The sequence below is a fragment of the Salvelinus fontinalis genome, chromosome 28 (genome assembly GCF_029448725.1).
Source record: "Salvelinus fontinalis isolate EN_2023a chromosome 28, ASM2944872v1, whole genome shotgun sequence".
Taxonomy (NCBI): Eukaryota; Metazoa; Chordata; class Actinopteri; order Salmoniformes; family Salmonidae; genus Salvelinus; species Salvelinus fontinalis.
In genome coordinates this window covers 4020338-4040342 of record NC_074692.1, presented here as the reverse complement: position 1 = coordinate 4040342, position 20005 = coordinate 4020338, and the positions used below count along the sequence as shown (strand labels likewise).

At 43.1% G+C, this 20005-nt stretch overlaps 1 protein-coding gene across 5 annotated transcripts in view; it reads left to right on the top strand.

Annotated features, from left to right (window-relative positions):
- Positions 1-19481, top strand: part of LOC129825975 (rho-related BTB domain-containing protein 2-like) — an 85313-nt gene extending 65832 nt beyond the window's left edge. For all 5 annotated transcript variants that reach the window (XM_055886168.1, XM_055886167.1, XM_055886166.1 and 2 more), the window contains 3 exons: positions 12537-12776; positions 13134-13239; positions 13479-19481. In XM_055886168.1, coding sequence (XP_055742143.1) covers positions 12537-12776; positions 13134-13239; positions 13479-13657 — 525 coding nt within the window. In that variant the 3' untranslated portion in view covers positions 13658-19481. The remainder of the gene's footprint in view (positions 1-12536; positions 12777-13133; positions 13240-13478) is intronic.
- The last annotated feature ends 524 nt before the right edge of the window (positions 19482-20005 follow it).

Sequence of the window (20005 nt, the reverse complement as noted above, 5' to 3'; positions counted from 1 at the left end):
GGCTTGTCCTCGCTTCAAATTCGTTGCCAAATCCACTGGCTCCAGGTCATCTATAAGTCTTTGCAAGGTAAAGCCCCGCCTTGTCTCAGCTCACTGGTCACAATAGCAGCACCCACCCATAGCACACGCTCAAACAGGTATATTTCGTCCTTTGGCCTCATTTCCTTCCAGTTCTCTGTTGCCAATTACTGGAACAAATTGCAAAAATCACTGAAGCTGAACCTGAACCTGTAAATAGCTCATCCAACTACCTCATCCCCATATTGTTATTCATTTCTTTGCTCCTTTGCACCCCAGTATCTCTACTTGCACATTCATCTTCTGCACATCTTTCACTCCAGTGTTTAATTGTTAAATTGTAATTACTTCACCACCATGGCCTATTTATTGCCTTACCTCTCTAATCTTACCTCATTTGCACTCACTGTATATAGATTTTTTCTCTATTGTATAATTTGTTTATTCCAAGTGTAACTCTGTGTTGTTGTTTGTGTCTCACTGCTTTGCTTTATCTTGGCCAGGTCGCAGTTGTAAATGAGAACTTGTTCTCAACTGGCCTACCTGGTTAAATAAAGGTGAAATAAAAATTTGAAATCTGACTGGTGAGTGTCTGGCTATTTTCTGAGCCAGCCTCAATGGAGCAGAGGCGAGGCACTTGATGTAGCACTCAACACAGACGCTCAAAAGGAGGGATTTTTTGTTGTTGTTGCTTTGCTAGGCAGCAAGGCCCTGGAATGACAGTTTTTCAGGCTCCTCTCTATTCAGGAGGAAAATAACTCAGAGGGGGTCAGGGTTGAAAAGAAGAAAGAAGAAGTGAAGCTCGACTAGTGAAAGGAAAACAAAACGAGCGAGAGGTTGAAAAGAGACTTCTGAAAAAGGGCGTGGGAGGCAGAGCACTTGTCAGAGCGACGGTTGCGCGTGGAGAAGCGTGCGTCTTTGGAGTCTCTGACCAAACCGTGTACTGTACCGTGACTCATCTCGCGCCTCTGTTTCAAAGTGTGTCGAGTTTCACTTCTTCTTTCTTCTTTTCAAGCCTGACCACCCCTCGGAGTTCTTTTCCTCCTGAATAGAGCGGAGCCTGAAAAAACTGTCGTTCCAGGACCTTGCTGCTAAGCAAAGCAACAACAACAAAAAATTGTCCTCTGTTTGAGCGAGACTGGATTTCTATCTGTCTGCCATTAGCCGACACAGTGCTTTCTTTAACACCTTTCTCTTTGAGTTGTCTCGCCACACTCCACTTTCACTTCCTTCACACGTAATTTTAGACTCACTCTTCGTGTTCATGCAGTGCTGTGAAAACACTGCTATTCTGGTCCTGCCAACAATTAACTCAATAAGCCCCTCCCTGATTGGATAGTTTGGTTTGAATGCCCTTCTGATGATGAGTAAGGAGTTCATCAAAGTTCATCTGAACAGCACCCACAAAGAATCATACAAACAATTGCAGGATAACGACAAGTTTTTAGTAGCTGCATGTCAGGACAACCAACTTTAGCAGTTTGCAATTAAAGAGCAGAAACATGACAACCTAATTCAAATTAGTTTGAAAAAGAGAAGAAGCACTGGTTAATTTATTCTTCCAGTCTGGCAAGTCCACAAGATTAGCCAGCCTTCAGAAAATTCTACCAAACACTTGGTCCCAAATGTAAAAGTCCTGTCACTGCTAGAGTAAATGAGTTGATTGTTTTGCAAATGGATACAGCAACTCAGTTAGTTAATGAGATTCTTGAAAGAGCCATGAAAAATAACCCTGTGTGTAGACCGATGGATCAAGAAAGGACTGACTGTTTCGCTTATGGGCATATCAGCCTGCTTCTATCACCCCTCCTCCAACAAGGCACAGCATGCATCGCTCAACCTCCAGAGCTGGCCATAGCTTTGAACGGCGTGGCAGAAATGTCTGAATCTTAGTTGGACAATGACGATTATCCTTTTACATCCAAGTCACGTTTAAGATTGATTTATAATTTAAACCTAACTGGAAAATAGGGTTAGGTTGTAGAGAGTCAAAGGACCATAAATGTAATAAGAAACCTTAGTTGCTGGCTTAAGGCCGGTAGCAACCACTACAGAATGTGCGGTCACAATAATAATCCATTAAAGAACCGTTATCTGTAATAAATGTTTTCTAAAGACATCTGGACTTGTTCTTGCTGGACAGACCTGTGGCAGTGGAACCATATACACTGGTACCTACTGCTCATTGTTCATGGTCCTCCCGGATCAGCTCTTAGTATTTTTTACGAACCAAACTTATGACTTGACCCATCGCCCAGTGGCAAGAAGTGACATTTATAGGCCTACGACACATAAATGACTCCTAGCCTCCCACACGTAACCCAAACCGGCTGCGCGCGTGTGCCATCGTGCATACATTGATTTTGTCCCCCCCACACCAAACGCGATCACGACACGCAGGTTAAAATATCAAAACAAACTGAACCAATGACATTAATTTGGGGACAGGTCGAAAAGCATTAAACATGTATGGCAACTTAGCTAGCTAGCTTGCACTTGCTAGCTAACGTTAATGTGTCCTATTTAGCTAGCTTGCTGTTGCTAGCTAATTTGTCCTGGGATATAAACATTGAGTTTTTTATTTTACCTGAAATGCACAAGGACATCTACTCCGACAATTAATCCACACATAAAACGGCCAACCGAATCGTTTCTAGTTATCTCTCCCTCCTTCCAGGCTTTTTCATCTTTGAACTTATATGGTGACCGCATCTAAACTTTCATTGTATTACCACGACAACCGGCAACAAAGTTCGTCTTTCAATCACCCACGTGGGTATAACCAATGAGGAGATGGCACGTGGGTACCTGCTTCTATAAACCAATGAGGAGATGACTTTCAGTGCGATCTGCGTCAGAAATAGGAAAGACTTCTATTTTTAGCCCTTGGTGTCGCAGACGCTCGTTGGCGCGCGCCAGCAGTGTGGGCGCAATAATTGAATAACATGGATTTCTAAATGTATTTTGCGACGCTCGCGCATGCGACGTGTCCTGTCTGGTCAGCATGTAAGGGTACTTTCTGTCCATAACACTAAAAAATAAAAAATAAATTGAAATTATTTTATAAAACTCAAACTAAATAAAAACGAGTAAATCAGGTTTGAAAACTAACTGAAACTCAACAGAATTTAAAATAAAAATCTTAAAAACGAATAGAAATTAAAGCTAATAGAAAAATCACTAAACTATAATAACTTCCTGTGGTTTTCCATATGAGTCTGTGTGCCCCAGTGGCTTATCTCTGGCTAGTTCAGTGTGAAAGCCTGTCACATTCCTCTCACACAAGACTAACAGTTACAGGAGACACGATGAAAGGGGTGAAGGAAGGGAGGGAGAGACAGGGTACGTTTGCAACAGAAGTATAATGGTAGGAGGCGTTTCTGCCACCACGCTCCAGCTCCTCTTGCTCTCCTCTCTCTCCTCTCTTTCTCTTTCAAAATCTTTCTCGTGGTGGTAACGGCGGTTTGGTTTCTGTCGACGTGCCGTTTGACATTTTGACACCGCTTACTTCAACCCCCCCCCCCCCCCCCCCGGCTACCTTTTCTCTGTCGTGTTCTCTAAAGTTACTTGTCTCCATTTCCTCTTTTTCTGTCAACCAATCACTTCTTAAACCAACGAGGGTGAGTAGGGAAAGGATGCTGAATGACAGAAAAATCTAGCTCATCCCTAAAATGCCCTGGGCCCCCATAACGTTCCCTGTGTCTCCCTGTCTCTGTGTCTCTGGTGACCTAGCGCTGTGTCCCTTCATTCCCCCGCTCCTCTGTCTGGGCGAGAGAACTTTGAACAGGAGCGTCCACCTGTGTCTCTACCTTGAACTTTCCTCCATAATAAAGGGTCACTGCCATGCTGACATTCTCCTAATTGGCACAGAGACAGGCAGGTGAGGGGCACCCCTGGGACTGAGGAAGGACCCCTGTGGTTCCCATAGCTCTACCCACCTCTAACCCTGTCCTGGCTAGACCACATGGCATTGCTCAATAGTGGTGTTGAGACTGCTCTGAGACTTTATAAAATGTGTTGTTCTTTTAATACAACCTTTTGACCAACATATTGAGCTGAAAGGATGAAATGTAAAACAGAAAATGTAATTGAATCACTACCTTGGTCAGAACTTACCTGACGCTAAGCACAGTTATAATGTATTATAAACATTTATTTTTGCTGGTCTAATTACGTTGATAACCAGTTTTTAATAGCAATAAGGCACCTCGGGGGTTGTCCCTGGTTCGAATCCAGGCTGCATCACATCCGGCCGTGATTGGGAGTGCCAGAGGGCGGCGCACAATTGGTCCAGCGTCTTCCAGGTTTGGCCGGCGTAGGCCGTCATTGTAAATAAGAATTTGTTCTTAACTGACTTGCCTAGTTAAATAAAATAAAACGTAAGAAATACTCAAGTAGTTTTTTTTATATCTGTACTATACTATTTATATTTTTGACAACTTGTACTTTTACTCCACTACATTCCTAAAGAAAATAATGTACTTTTTACTCCATACATTTTCCCTGACACCCAAAATGACCTTTTTAATTTTCAATGCTTAGCAGGACAGGAAAATGGTCCAATTCTCTCACTTATCAAGAGTGAGTGGTCATCCCTACTGCCTCAGATCTCACTAAACACAAATACTTTGTCTGCGTATTGTAGTGTGCCCCTGGCTATCTGTAAAAAATTTGTCTGATGTGCATATTATAAGCAATTTTAAATTATTTATACTTTTACTTTTATACTTACGTATATTTAAAACCAAATACTTTTAGACTTTTACTGGGTGACTTTCACTTTACCTTGAGTCATTTTCTATTAAGATATCTTTACTTTTACTCAAGTATGATAATTGGGTACTTTTACCACCACCATATGTTGCGAAGTGCCTGGATACAGCCCTTAGCCGTGGTATATTGGCCATATACCGCACCCCCTTGTGCCTTATTGCTTAACAACCCCTAGCGTTCAGAGTGGTGCAACGTTTTTTAAAATGTGTGTGCGCATATGTGTGAGGGCGGGTGGGAGAAGATGAAGAGAAGGGGTTTACAATGGTCCGATGTTGCAATCTGCAGTCCCAGCAGTTTTCTTTCTATCCCTCCCAAAATCGCCCCCTGTAAACTCCTTGGCCGTCACTGTGGCAGTGGGAATAAGTGTGCCTTTTGTTTGCTCTCCTCTCAGGAGAGAAACACACTTGGACCCTCTCCAGGTTCTGAACAAGTTTCAAGATGGAGGGGGGGGGGTCATGGCCTATCGTCAACTAATACACTGCACTAAGGATAGAGTAGTCTTCAGGAATCTGGTATTTTCTTAACAGAACTTCTCCTCGGACACTTTTCTCCAGTGGCAGTGTTCATTTTGGCAGCTGATTTAGTTTTAGTCTTAAAATACCTTTTAGTCTTAGTCACATTTTAGTCATTTCATCCATTGTTAGTTTTAGTCATTATGAGTCGACTAAAACTAGACCATTTTTGGCTAGTTTTAGTCACAACCATTTTAGTCACATAATAGTCAATGTATTTTTTTCTATTAAATAATGAATATTTAGGCAGATGGCCTTGTCCAACTAGGCCTACTATCCCCTCGTATAGATAGATATTGTAACTAATGCCAGCCATAGTTAACCATATAGGCTTAAAGCCTTGGCTACAGGTTATACAATTAACAGCTCTGATTTTCACCCCGCCATAACCAACAAGGGGGTAAATAAGTCGGTTTCCTTAAGGGGTAGAATTTGAGCTTTCCAAAAATTCCAACGCTATTACTGTCCTCCTAATATTCAGCAAATAGCATTCATTTTCCCAGTAGAATAAGGCAACCGCAACTCGCATTCGAGGACTGCAGCTCGAGAGCGGCAACACAGATTAATGAATAGAAGCTCACATGGAAAAGTAGAACTTCGGATGTGATCAAAGCGAAAATAGCCTACATGAAAGTAAGAGAGAGGTTAAACATTGTTTCTATACTGAACAAAAATATTAACAAAAATATAAATTGCGACATGCAACAATTTCAATGACGGTGCCTTATCTTTGCAAACCAGAAATGCTCACTAACAGGGATGTAAACAAATTCGTCCACAAAATTTTAGAGAAATAAGCTTTTTGTGCGTATGAAAAATTACTGGGGTCTTTTATTTCAGCTCATGAAACATGGGACCAACACTTTACATGTTGCGTTTATATTTTTGTTAAGTATAGTTGAGGTTAGTTACAAGTCAAATGTCCTGGCTTCGCATCAGTTCAAAAGATTGACGGGTGACATAAGTGGCCACCTGGGGGCTGTGTAGGAGGGCTGGGCAGATCAGCTCAATCTGACCCTGCAGCTGAAAGATGTCAATTCTGCCAATGAGAGGATGTTCTGCATGCATGTTTAGGATTGGACAAAACTGATGAAAAGCAGCTTCATGTCAATTGATATGTCCACTGATCTCGCATGGAATTCTCGTCTCGTTAGATGTTCGTCAACTAAAATGAGAAGTGATTTGTAATCGTTTTTTTGCAGGGCATTTCGTCTGATTGTCGCCATAGTTTTAGTCAGGAAAAATAGGTTGTAGACGAGTATCTTTCATCATGACTATTGTTGACAAAATTAACACTGATCCGGTGTGCATGAGGTTAAATGTTTTCCTGAACCGAACTCTTCAAAGAACCACACAGCCACATGTCTATTGCACCTCAGCCCAGCCCATTCTGCCTGTATGGGTAGCTCTGATCAGCCTGTGTGCTACTGCTCCAACAACAGACAATCTTATTGGAGCAGGACACAGTGAGAAGCAAACAGCGAGCGAATATTACCTTATTTTCTGTAGCTGTACTTTTCTACTTGTTTTATCCGGATGTGGGGACACATTAGCCTTTTCGTTTTGTGTGTACTGCTCCATTTTGGATGGGCTTACATAAATGGTCCAGTCAGAGGTGTTTTCTCCTCGGTCCATCCCACAGCTCTGCTTCAAGCTCTGTCCCACAATGACATCCAAGCCATCTATGCCACGTGCGGCAACTGGCCCAGTGTGGTTATTCTGGGGTGCTTTGAGGTTGTTACCCTTAGCTACAGCGCTAGCTAGCTTCAACGCCCCCCTGGCAGGCCGGGGCTTTCATCTCTGGCAGGATCAAAAGGTTCTACTCGAACTGGAGACGGACTGCCCTTCACCTTGCACAACCCCATTCACCCACGCTACTTCCTGTGACATCACTCTGACATCACTTTACTTACGAGATCCACCCACCAATGCCCTTATATTGAGGGTTGAAGTTATAGTTGAATATTTTCCTGGGATATTGCAAATGTTCCATCCCGAGAATAAATCACTTTTCTCCCGGGTAACCCGAGATATCCCGCAAAAACAGGAAATGTCATTAAAAAGCATTAAAGCATATAAATATGTCTGGATTTGATGAGAGCATAAAAATTCAAACCTGATGCTACCTGAGCCTGATGAGCCATATATTAAATACATTTTATGAGCCCTACATTAATGGTATTTAATGAGCACAAGCCCAAAAAAGACCAAATACAGTACAGAGCCTACACATAATTCCCCATAACCAAAAACAGGTTTGTAGACAATTTTGCAAATGTATTAAAATGTTTAAAGATATATCTTATTTACATAAGTAATCAGACCCTCTGCTATGAGACTTCAAATTGAGCTCAGGTGCATCCTGTTTCCATTGATCATCCTTGAGATGTTTCTACGACTTGATTGGAGTCCACCTGTGGTAAATTCAATTGATTGGACATGATTTGGAAAGGCACACACCTGTCTATGTAAGGACCCACAGTTGACAGTGCATGTCAGCAAAAACCAAGCTATGAAGTCAAAGAAATTGTCCATAGATTGTGTCGAGGCATAGATCTGGGGAAGGGTATCAAGACATTTCTGCAGCATTGAAGGTTCCCAAGAACACAGTGGCCTCCCTCATTCTTATGGAAGAAGTTTGGAACCACCATGAGCAATCGGGGGAGAAGGGCCTTGGTCAGGCAGGTGACCAAGAACCTGATGGTCAATCTGACAGATCCCCAAAGTTCCTCTGCGGAGAAGGGAGAACCTTCCAGAAGGACAACCATCTCTGCAGCACTCCACCAATCAGGCCTTTATGGTAGAGTGGCCTGACGGAAGCCACTCTTCAGTAAAAGGCACGTGACAGCCTGCTTGGAGTTTGTCAAAAGTCACCTAAAGACTCTCAGAACATGAGAAACAAGATTCTCTGGTCTGATGAAACCAAGATTGAACTCTTTGGCCTGAATGCAAAGTGTCACGTCTGGAGGAAATCTGGCACCATCCCTATGGTGAAGCACTTATGTAAATGTCATTTTTCAGTTTATTACATTTGCAAAAAAATAATCTCTTTCTGTTTTGTCATTATGGGGTAATATGTGTATATTGAGGTGAAGAAAATATGTAATCCCTTCTAGAATAAGGCTGTGACGTAACAAAATGTGGAAAAATGTAGGGGTCTGAATACTTTCCGATTGCACTGTATATGATGTAGGCTACTGCACATTCGGCTACTGCACAAAGAAAAACATAAAATCACATAGATGTGGCTATCTCTCCTGGGTAAATACATGAAACCATCTCCAGTAGGCTAATTTTTGAGTGTGAACTGTATTACTGTATTGTATGGGCTGGAATTACGCACGTCGTTCAAACCATGGTAAAGCAGAAGAAAACACGCAATTCTGGTTTAGCACATGCTGTCTACAAAGTTACAAATATAGGCTATTGAATTTGATATTAATTTTGAAATATGATAGGGCCTATTTGTATAATTAGTAGGTTGACGCATATATACCTTTTTCATAATTTTTCCCCTAATGCTATTAGCCTACCTCCTCTTTCTGTCTCTTGTTGCTTCTTTCCTTCCTCGCTTTCAACAGTTAAATGGAATATGTTGTGTTGTCCTTGTCCATCATTCTAATGACATTCTTACAATATAGTGCTAGAATTAGATGCAGATGTCGATCACTTCTCTAAACGAAGATGGAATGGCTATGGGTCTGAATAAATAACTGCTATAGCCTACCGCCATCGCGCGTTCGTTCTTCTTTCAAACTACCCGTGAGTTCTACTGGGCTACTGTATTTAACATTCAGCAAACAACAGAGCGTGCTTCCCTTGGAATAGTCTTGGTATAAGAAATGAAAAAAATAATAAATAAATGATGTCCAGCAAGCTATTCTAGTCTAGCTTTTCCTGCATGGGACTCCAAGAGCTAAGGAGTGTTTTTTAAGGAGAGGCCAGCGGAGAACAGGCGCTTGTGTATTGCGCAAGAGACAGAGGCTATACGTTAGAAGCTTATTATTCATAACCAATCATGAATTAGCTAAATATAAGGCTAATGCTGCATTGAATGTATTACCTGAAAGAGGTAGGATAGGACATCTATATACAGTATAGGACTATATATCAATCTATACTGAACAAAAATATAAATGCAACATGAACCAATCTCAACGATTTTACTGAGTTACAGTTCATATAAGGAAATATGTCAATTGAAATACATTTAATAGGCCCTAATCTATGGATTTCACATGAGCCAATCAGAAGGAGTTTTTCCTTACAAAAGGGCTTTATTACAGACAGAAATACTCCTCAGTTTCATGAACTGTCCGGGTGGCTGGTCTCAGATGATCCCGCAGGTAAAGAAGCCAGATTTGGTGGTCCTATGGTAGAGAAATTAACATTCAATTCTCTGGCAACAGTTCTGGTGGACATTCCTTCAGTGATCAGGAATGTCCACCAGAACTTGAGGCATCTTGAGGTATTGTCACACATTATTGTGTGACAAAACTGCACATTTTAGAGGGGCCTTTTATTGCCCCCAGCACAAGGTGCACCTGTGTAATGATCATGCTGTTTAATCAGTTTCATGATATGTCACACCTGTCAACTGGATGGATTATCTTGGCGAAGGAGAAATGCACAATAACAGGGATGTAAACAAAGTTGTTCTCATAAACTTAGTCTCGGGCCTAACAACACCCATGCAAATATATCCTCCAAACACCGGCTTCTCTGGCATTATCACTTAAATAACTACTAAACTAAGAAACTGCCCTTTTTCAGCATCCTGTCTTTCAAAGGTTATTCGTAAAAATCCAAATAACTCCACAGATCTTCACTGTAAAGGGTTTAAACACTGTTTCCCATGCTTGTTCAATGAACCATAAACAATTAATAAACATGTACCTGTGGAACGGTCGTTAAGACACTAACAGTTTACAGACGGTAGGCAATTAAGGTCACAATTATGAAAACTTAGTACACTAAATAGGCCTTTCTACTGACTCTGGAAAAACACCAAAAGAAAGATGCCTAAGGTCCCTGCTCATCTGAATGAACGTGCCTTAGGCATTCTGCAAGGAGGCATGAGGACTGCAGATGTGTCCAGGGCAATACATTTCAATGTCCGTACTGTGAGACGCCTAAGACAGCGCTACAGGGAGACAGGAAGGACAGCTGATCGTCCTCGCAGTGGCAGCAGACCATGTGTAATAACACCTGCACAGGATCGGTGCATCCGAACATCACACCTGCAGGACAGGTACAGGATGGCAACAACAACTGCTCGAGTTACACCAGGAACGCACAATCTCTCCATCAGTGCTCAGACTGTCCACAGTAGACTGAGAGAGGCTGGACTGAGGGCTCTTAGGCCTGTTGTAAGGCAGGTCCTCACCAGACATCACAGGCAACAACGTTGCGTATGGGCACAAACCCACCGTCGCTGGACCAGAGAGGACTGGCAAAAAATGCTTTTTTTTCACCTTTATTTAACCAGGTAGGCAAGTTGAGAACAAGTTCTCATTTACAATTGCGATCTGGCCAAGATTAAGCAAAGCAGTTCGACACATACAACAACACAGAGTTACACATGAAGTAAAACAAACATACAGTCAATAATGCAGTAGAAAAATAAGTCTATATACAATGTGAGCAAATGATGTGAGATAAGGGAGGTAAAGGCAAAAAAAGGCCATGGTGGCGAAGTAAATACAATATAGCAAGTAAACCACTGGAATGGTAGATTTGCAGTGGAAGAATGTGCAAAGTAGAAATAGAAATAATGGGGTGCAAAGGAGCTAAATAAATACATTAGGGGAAGTGGTAGTTGTTTGGGCTAAATTATAGATGGGCTATGTACAGGTGCAGTAATCTGTGAGCTGCTCTGACAGCTGGTGCTTAAAGCTAGTGAGGGAGATAAGTGTTTCCAGCTTCAGAGATTTTTGTAGTTCGTTCCAGTCATTGGCAGCAGAGAACTGGAAGGAGAGGCGGCCAAAGGAGGAATTGGTTTTGGGAGTGACCAGAGAGATATATCTGCTGGAGCGCGTGCTCCAACAAGAGCGTACAGGTCGCAGTGGTGGGTAGTATATGGGGCTTTGGTGACAAAACAGATGGCACTGTGATAGACTGCATCCAATTTATTGAGTAGGGGGCTATTTTGTAAATTACATCGCCGAAGTCGAGGATTGGTAGGATGGTCAGTTTTACGAGGGTGTTTGGCAGCATGAGTGAAGGATGCTTTGTTGCGAAATAGGAAGCCAATTCTAGATTTAACTTTGGATTGGAGATGTTCGATGTGAGTCTGAAAGGAGAGTTTACAGTCTAACCAGACACCTAGAATATGTGGACAACTACAAATACCTAAGTCAGAACCGTCCAGAGTAGTGATGCTGACTAGTCGCCGTTTTGTCTCACCAGGGGTGATGGTCGGATTCGCGTTTTTCGTCAAAGGAATGAGCATTACACCGAGGCCTGTACTCTGGAGTGGGATCGATTTGGAGGTGGAGGGTCCTTCATGGTCTGGGGCGGTGTGTCACAGCATCACCGGACTGAGCTTGTTGTCATTGCAGGCAATCTCAACGCTGTGCGTTACACGGAAGACATCCTCCTCCCTCATGTGGTACCCTTCCTGCAGGCTCATCCTGACATGACCCTCCAGCATGACAATGCCAACAGCCATACTGCTCGTTCTGTGATTTCCTTCCTGCAAGACAGGAATGTCAGTGTTCTGCCATGGCCAGCGAAGAGCCCGGATCCCCATTGAGCACGTCTGGGACCAGATGAATAGGAGGGTGAGGGCTAGTGCCATTCCCCCCAGAAATGTCAGGGAACTTGCAGGTGTGCCTTGGTGGAAGAGTGGGATAACATCTTGCGGCAAGAACTGGCAAATCTGGTGCAGTCCATGAGGAGGAGATGCACCTCAGTACTTAATGCAGCTGGTGGCCACACCAGATACTGACTGTTACTTGATTTCCCCCCCCCCCCCCTTTGTTCAGGGACACATTATTTAATTTCTGTTAGTCACATGTCTGTGCAACTTGTCCAGTTTATGTCTCAATTGTTGAATCTTGTTATGTTCATACAAATATTTACACGTGTTAAGTTTGCTGAAAATAAACGCAGTTGACAGTGAGAAGACGTTTCTTTTTTTGCTGAGTTTAGAAGATATAGTATTATTATTTTCTAATTCACAAAATTTGAATCTCTCTATCCAACTTTCTCTCCCTTCTCCTCCTCCTCCAGGTGTCCATCCCTGACACCAGTAGCTCCTGTATGCGTGCAGTGTTGGAGTTCATGTACAGTGGGCTGCTTTCGCCCTGTCCTGACCTGGAGCCTATTGAGCTTATCGTTCTATCCAACCGGCTGTGTCTGCCACGCCTTGTTGCCCTCACAGAGCAGCATGCTGTGAATGAGCTGCTCCAGTGGGCGATGAAGGGAGTGGACATCGACGGACAGGTGCTGGCTTACCTGGAGTTGGCTCAGGTGAGTCTTTACACGTACCGTATACTCTGAATGACAGTTGTACTGATGACACTGTTACTGCAATACACATAATACAAATACAACATTTTGTTGTTTTGGAAAATACTATTTCACTGGAGAGAACATTCTAATTGATATCCAAGAAGGATCGGACCACCCTATAGTTCAGGCCTATATCAGATACCCAACTGTAGAAAACTTTGTTCTACAATGACAGGTGACATTCATCTTTAAAAGTCATTTGTCCACTTCCCATTCAAGTTCATCTTTCTTATTTGTAAAGTAAGAAAGTTTGAGGTCTTTTTTTTCATTGGACCTTTTTGATGGACTGATCACCTATTCATTCATCCCTTGCAGTTCCACAATGCCAAGCAGTTGTATGCCTGGTGTCTCCATCACATCTGCACCAACTACAACAGCGTCTGTCGCAAGTTCCCTAAAGACATGAAGGTCATGTCTCCAGGTACAGACCTCATTCCCTCTCTCTTGTCTACGTCTTTGTGTGTCTCCTCGTCCGCTCTATTCTACATTTTTCATCTCTTTTGTACCTCCAGTCCCACCTCCAATCCCCAACTTCGCTCCCCATCTCTCACTTGTCTCTCACGTTACTTTTTGGTCCCTTATATTCACGCTTTCTTTCTCTTTCTATATCTATTTATGTGTCTCTTACGTTCTCTCCCCCCTCTCTCTCTCTGCATGTAGATAACCAGAGGCACTTTGAGAAGCAGCGGTGGCCTCCAGTGTGGTTCCTGAAGGAGGAGGACCGCTACCTGCGCTCTCAGAAGGAGCGCGAGCGCGAGGAGGAGATCCTACGCAAGCTGCGCACCAAGAGAGGCTGGTGCTTCTCGAGACACCCGTCCTCCTCGCCCCACGTCTCCTGAGGCTGTCACCCCTCCATGACCCCTCCTGCTTCTGACCTCTCACCCCTCACCCCAGACTGAGGAAGCCAGCTATGAGTCTAGCACCTCTCCATGACGGGAGAGCCAAGTCTCCCTTCTGTACGATTGTGTGTGAGTGGGTGGTTATAGACCAGGCTTGGGCAGTTCTCTGTGCCCAAGATGGTCTCACCTCGCTGGGCCTCAGTGACCAGTCCAGTGCTGCCTCCTCCCCCTGAGATCCACCCCCCAGCCTGGGGGTGACGAGACTGGGAACAAAAGGGCTCTCTCTCTCTCTGCCCCTCAGTCACACAGAAGCTAAAGACCATTCCACAGACCACTGCTAAGACTCCCCTATGGGGAGGTTACCTCTGCCTTCACGTCTATTAGACTGTTAGCGCACTGGACAAGACCAGCAGCCAGGGGGCGCCAGCTCTGCTTCAATATACACGGATGGATGCTTTGTTTGGTTTTATTTCGCTTAGGGATTTGACATGAGAGTAGAGCCCATCCCAGAGTTGGGTGTTTTGCCTCAGAGTCTCTGACCACCACCTATGCCTGTCTGACTTCTCTTCCAGAGACTTTGTCCTCCACTTTGGATAGGTTTGACACCATTTTTGTTTTCTCCCAGGTTTCATCCCAGTGAAGCTCCATGTTGGAGGTTTGATTCCCAAATGTTGCCCTAGACTGTTCTAGAATCAGCTGTGCAAGGGAGGGGCAGTAGACGTGGTAGTCTGGGTTTAGGTACCTGCTCAAGCAAAGGTGGTGGTTTGCGGTTCAAGCACCCATCGTGATCCCCCACATAACACCAAGAGGAGAGGCCAACAGTGCTGAACAAATCCCCCTCAATGACATTCAAAGTGAACACTTGATAGCAATTCTGGATCAGAGGGCTTTTTTATACCACTGCCATGGGAGGGAGTAAGAAGCCGAACTGAACAGATTTCTTCTTGCTCTGTCTTAATTGACCACTAGGGTGTCGCTCAGCCAGCCTGCCTTAACTCCCCCGTACCACAGGGGGCAGCACTGCTCAGGGTTCCATCATCGACCCTCACCGGGAGCAAACAGGAGTTTTCTCCCCTGCCTGCGTATATCCTTAATTCTAGTTTCTTTTAACTTTATTTTATTACAGCTGTATTTGAAAGTCAACTGTAGTCTTTTGTCCTCAACTGAGTGTTGAAAGCACATGTATTATACCAAAAAAATGAAGCTGGGGACATGTTCTCTCCCTTGTGTCTCCTTGCCATCCTCTCCTTGCCTCCTCCATAACATGGCAAATATGGGGAGGAAGGGAATAAGGTATTAGGAATAGAGGAAGATAACTTTTTGATCCCCCTCAGCATGTTTTTATAAAGCTGCAATGTCAGGTAAAACCCAGGTGTCACTGCAGGACTTCTACTCCTTTAGCTGGAATTGAAAATGGTACTCAGGATGTCCACTAAAATGACAGTATGTTTATGACACACACACTTTAAACATACATACATACACACACACAATTTACACTTGTACCTGTCTTTTCGGTCCACAATTTTTGGGGGGGGTTTATGTCTGCCCAGTCCTTCGTCAGTGTTAATATACGGAAATCTTTCAATCTACACATATAGTGTTACGTTCAGATGTGATGCACTAGGGTTATTTTTTTTCTTACTCAAAGGTGTCTAATAGACTTTAGGATAGTGAATATATTCATAGTATTATGAATTTCAGTTGTTGGCCTTTTCAGTATGAGTAGAGCTATGCTTTAAAGTTGAATCTTTCCATCTATTTAACCACATGCTGTCGTTTTCAAATGCTGTATTAGACCAAATATTTCACTCGCTTTCAATTTCTTGCGCCGCGGAGTGCGGTTCTGTTTTCATTGTGAGGGAGTGTGCCGTTTCAGCCATTTGTTCACAAAGGGAATGTGTAGCTCCATCTTTCAGTTGAATGCTATGGAGTTGGATTTCGGACGGCTGCGCACATCTCAATAACCCGCTGCACCTTCAAGATCTTAATCAATCCAAGACATCGTGTATTACAACAGGCATGTTAGAAGAAGAAAACGATAACTAACAAAGCATTATTACTGTATTTTGTTGCCGCCTTTTTGCACAAAAGTGGTAGTTATGTGAAAAAGAGGAGACTTTGTGACACGTTTTTCTTTACCACCGTCGTTCTATTTGCAGGTTTGAGATTTCCACCTCCCCCCCCCCCCCCGGCTTTACCCAGGTGTCTGTGGGAGATAGATGGATGGCGTGAAGCGTGGCTCTTTTTTTTTTAGCTTTTCTTCACGGGATGCGTGTTCTAGTCATCAACAGCTACTGAAATAGCTATGCGATAGGATCTCACGAGACCCAAGTGAGAATTGGGCTGATTTTTACCCCCCCAAAAAACCTGCAAACCTGCATATTTGGAATTGGAACACGGAAATAGTCCTGACGCCCCTATTTCGGACTAGGATATTGGAACATTCATCTGGGGTTGACTTGGGGACATAGAGATATTTGACTTCCATGACACCTTTCAATGCCCCTAGGATGAGCTATTAAAGTTGTCTTACTAATGGTAGACATGCCCTACAAAGCCTTCCCTCATGGAAGTGCACATCCACTATTAGGAAGCGGAGTATACTCAAAATGTACAGTGTAGGGTAGTGGTATACAGTTGCAGACAGGTTCTGCAAAGGATAATAGTAGAGCTGATTGATTCAGTCTCTGGTAATGCTTACACACCCAGTCTCACCCACCCAGGCCAGAGAGGCAGGTCTCTCCCTCGTCTTCCTCCCACGTCTGAGTCTCCCTCCGGGGCTGCAGACCCCAGCGCTGCTCCCGGAGGGTCTCTGGGTCTTCGAGGTGGTCAGTGAAAACACAGGCTTTACGTTAGTAGGTGAAGGGGCTGTCAGTATTGTAAGGTCTCTCAGTCTGTTTCTGTTTGGGGAAACTGATTTAGTCTGCCACTACAAACCAGCAGATTACCCTCTGTAATGCCCTAGTGACCAAGGTTTAGACACCTGTGATCTAGGGGATGCTAAAGCTTACTATGAGAATACTAGTTGCCTTGTGTGAATGCTGTTCAACACTTGTGGGATGTGGTTATTATTTTTGCGTCATGGCCTAATCTTGGTTTTGTAATGGCACTTTTGGCAGGTTTTCAGTGTCGGATTGCACTCTCCTTCCTTTTGTGTCTTTTTAGCTCTGACTTTTTGTGCTTGGCGTGGACAATTCTTTAACGAGGTTGTTTTTTAAAAATGTGATATTTTGTAGCATGGGGATCTTCCTTTCTCCCTTAACTGTCCATGTGGCTTTCTGGGCTTTATTGAGTGTGTATCTGTCTCGTCATGCTCACATGCAAAGGCAAACTGTGCTCAGCTGTAGTATCGTAGTATTAGTGGCTGAAATGGAAGCCTCTGTCTATTATGTGTGACGCCTCTCAAGTCAATCATACTATCGTAATTGTATATAATATTATCATCATACGTTCAGTTGGGTTGAGTACAGCCCAAATGTAACATCATTGGGATCTCATTACAACATTGAGGGGTACACAGGAATATGTGTACATGTCAATAACTAATGACAGTAGTTATGGACGTTAGCAAGATGTGTTGCTTCTTGTACCGTGTTAAAGCAGTATTTTACCAGGTGTGGGACCATGGTTTCCACAGGATTTGACATCTCGGGTGCCAGTAGAGTACGTATTTTCTGCTCACGTTCTAACACTCTATGAATTCATACACCTTGGGAATGTCCTATTTATAAATCGGGCAGCCTTGGGAGCTACAGTGAGAGGAATATTTTGATTGGGCTGAAATGCATGTATGCACAAGGAAACAAATTACCGTTTGGCTTTGAACAGCTATCAATAGTTGACCCACATTGCCCCCTATTGGCCTATTTCTGTAACTATAATTTGAAACATAACGTTAAATCCAGACTCTTTTGATGTCACTTTCACATCACCTTAATTTGTAAGGTTACTGACAGAGAACCCCTTGTTCTTTTTGTTTGCCCCTAGTCTGGCGTCTCCTGTGCCTTTCGAGATAACCTCGTGCTGTTGCCTGTCTCCCTTAGCCCTCCTGTAGAGCCTCTAGCGGTCAAACAGGGAAACGGTTCCAATCGTTTTTTCCACCATTCATTTTTCTGTTCGGGAATTTTAGAAACACTTAAAATAAGGGCTGTGTTTCGTTTAGGCTTACCCCGCCTTGGCGTTTTGATAACCATGTAAATATCTGTCGGACAAGGTAACATTTATCACTAATATTTAGCTCTGTTTACTTTCAGACTCGAAACTTCTAATCCGCATCAAAGTAGACATCATGCAAGACTACAAATCCCTGCAAGCTCCTGCACGTCATCTATAACTGACACCTTTGCTAACTGGTTTTGTGTCAATTTAAAACATGCACAAGACAGTTTACATAGTACATAATACATAACATGGTAAAAATGAATGGTGGAAAAACGATTATGACTCATAGCATGGTACTCTGTAGGCTCACTGTACATATGAGGAGGGGCCTCCAAACCACTGCCTTCTGGGTTCAGGTTGGCACCCACCATGCAGGCTAAAAACACATGAGCACAGGCAGGTTTCCTCCTTGTCTCTTAGTGCCTGTGGATTGACCAATGATTCTACCATCCTATGCTGTGTACCAAAGGAGCTATATGTTGTTGAGGCCTACAGTAGTCTACGGTAGCTGTGGGGTACACAGTGCATAAGGCCCCTGACTTGGAGCTTTACAAATATGTCACCCAAACCTTGTCGTCACATCATCCAAACCAAGCTAGGCTGTAGATACTAAATTGTTGAGAAGACATTGAGAACCAACAGATTTCAGGTTCATGAACACACGGATCTTTTGCACGTGGCAGTCTGTCGAGGCATGCACTTTCTGTTTATTATGTAGCCTTAAGTTTACACCGTGTGTGTACTAATGGATTATTAAACCAAGTTTTACCAGCTTGCCTCAGCAGTCACAAATGGCTTCAACCCAACTCTGGCTCCTGCTCTCTCGCTCTCTCTCTCCTTGTGGCAGAGATGGCACTAGTGTAGAACTGGGCTATTCATTAGAGATGTTGTGAACCTTCCCAAGGTGTAGGGCGGGGAGTCCCACCAATAAAGAAGGAGACAGCATCCACAACATGTGATGTTGAGCACTACAGTGTCTACCATTTTTTTTACACAAAATGGCGGAACTGCTCCTCTGCCGCAATGATACTCTACAGTTAATTTTGTAAACCTAATCTCCACTTGTTTGACCCAAAACTGTGTGTTACTTGTTCACTTGCTAGTCGGAACTCGGAAACTCCGAAATTTCCGACTTGCTAACTTGTGGAACGGGGCACGTGTATAACTACAACCAGTTAGCAAGTGGCACATTTTAGAGTTTTAATAGTTCCAATTAGCACATGAAGGCGTCATTAGCCCAGGACAGAGAGAGCTGGGAGGGGGAGGGACAGAAGCCTTGGTAGGTTGTAGGTGTATCTCTGCTCTGTGACATTTTCAGTGTGACTTATACATTGTATTAATATGCACTTTTGCTTCCCTCTTCTCATTTCAAATGAATATTGATATTAACTGCTTGTGTTAATATGTTTATGAAACTGAAAAAGCACACAGACAACACACAACACACCACATACACACAATATTAAGGGCTTTTTTAAAAGACAACAATCAGAATGTTTTGCTGCTTTTGCAAAAATGTTTTGAATAATCCTTTGTAATATTTTTTAACCACTGATTTGTAAAAAAAATGAAATGAAAAAGGAAACAAAGTATAATTTTTTTGCCGTTTCAGTATTTTAATGTTTCACCTGGCTTTTAATTAAACCCTAAGAAAGTATGATCTATTTGTCCTTTTGTCTTTTGAGCCTATTGTTCTATATCAATTCTCAATGATGCTTCTTGTGCACAGAAATGTTTTAGAAAGTGTGTGTGTGTGTGTGTGTGTGTGTGTGTGTGTGTGTGTGTGTGTGTGTGTGTGTGTGTGTGTGTGTGTGTGTGTGTGTGTGAGACAAGTGGGAACATTTCACCGGTACCCACAAGGAAACAGGCTATTTTAGGCTTAGGAGTTAGGGTTAGAATTAGGTTTAGGAGCTAGGATTAGGGATTAGGGAAAATAGGATTCTGAATGTGAATCAGTTGTTTGGTCCTCACTAGGATAGTAAAATGTGTGTGTGTGTCGTGTCAGGGGAAAGCAACTGCCCCCTCATTGAAACCACGGAGGTTCAAGGGCAACCGCAGGTACTGCAGGCATCGTTAGAACAGAACAGTATCCCCTATTATAGTGATTTTAAAAAGGTGATCTTCGTGGTCAATCTTTGTGTAAATAAAATAAATGTTTGAAAGACAATCATGTTACCAAAAGTT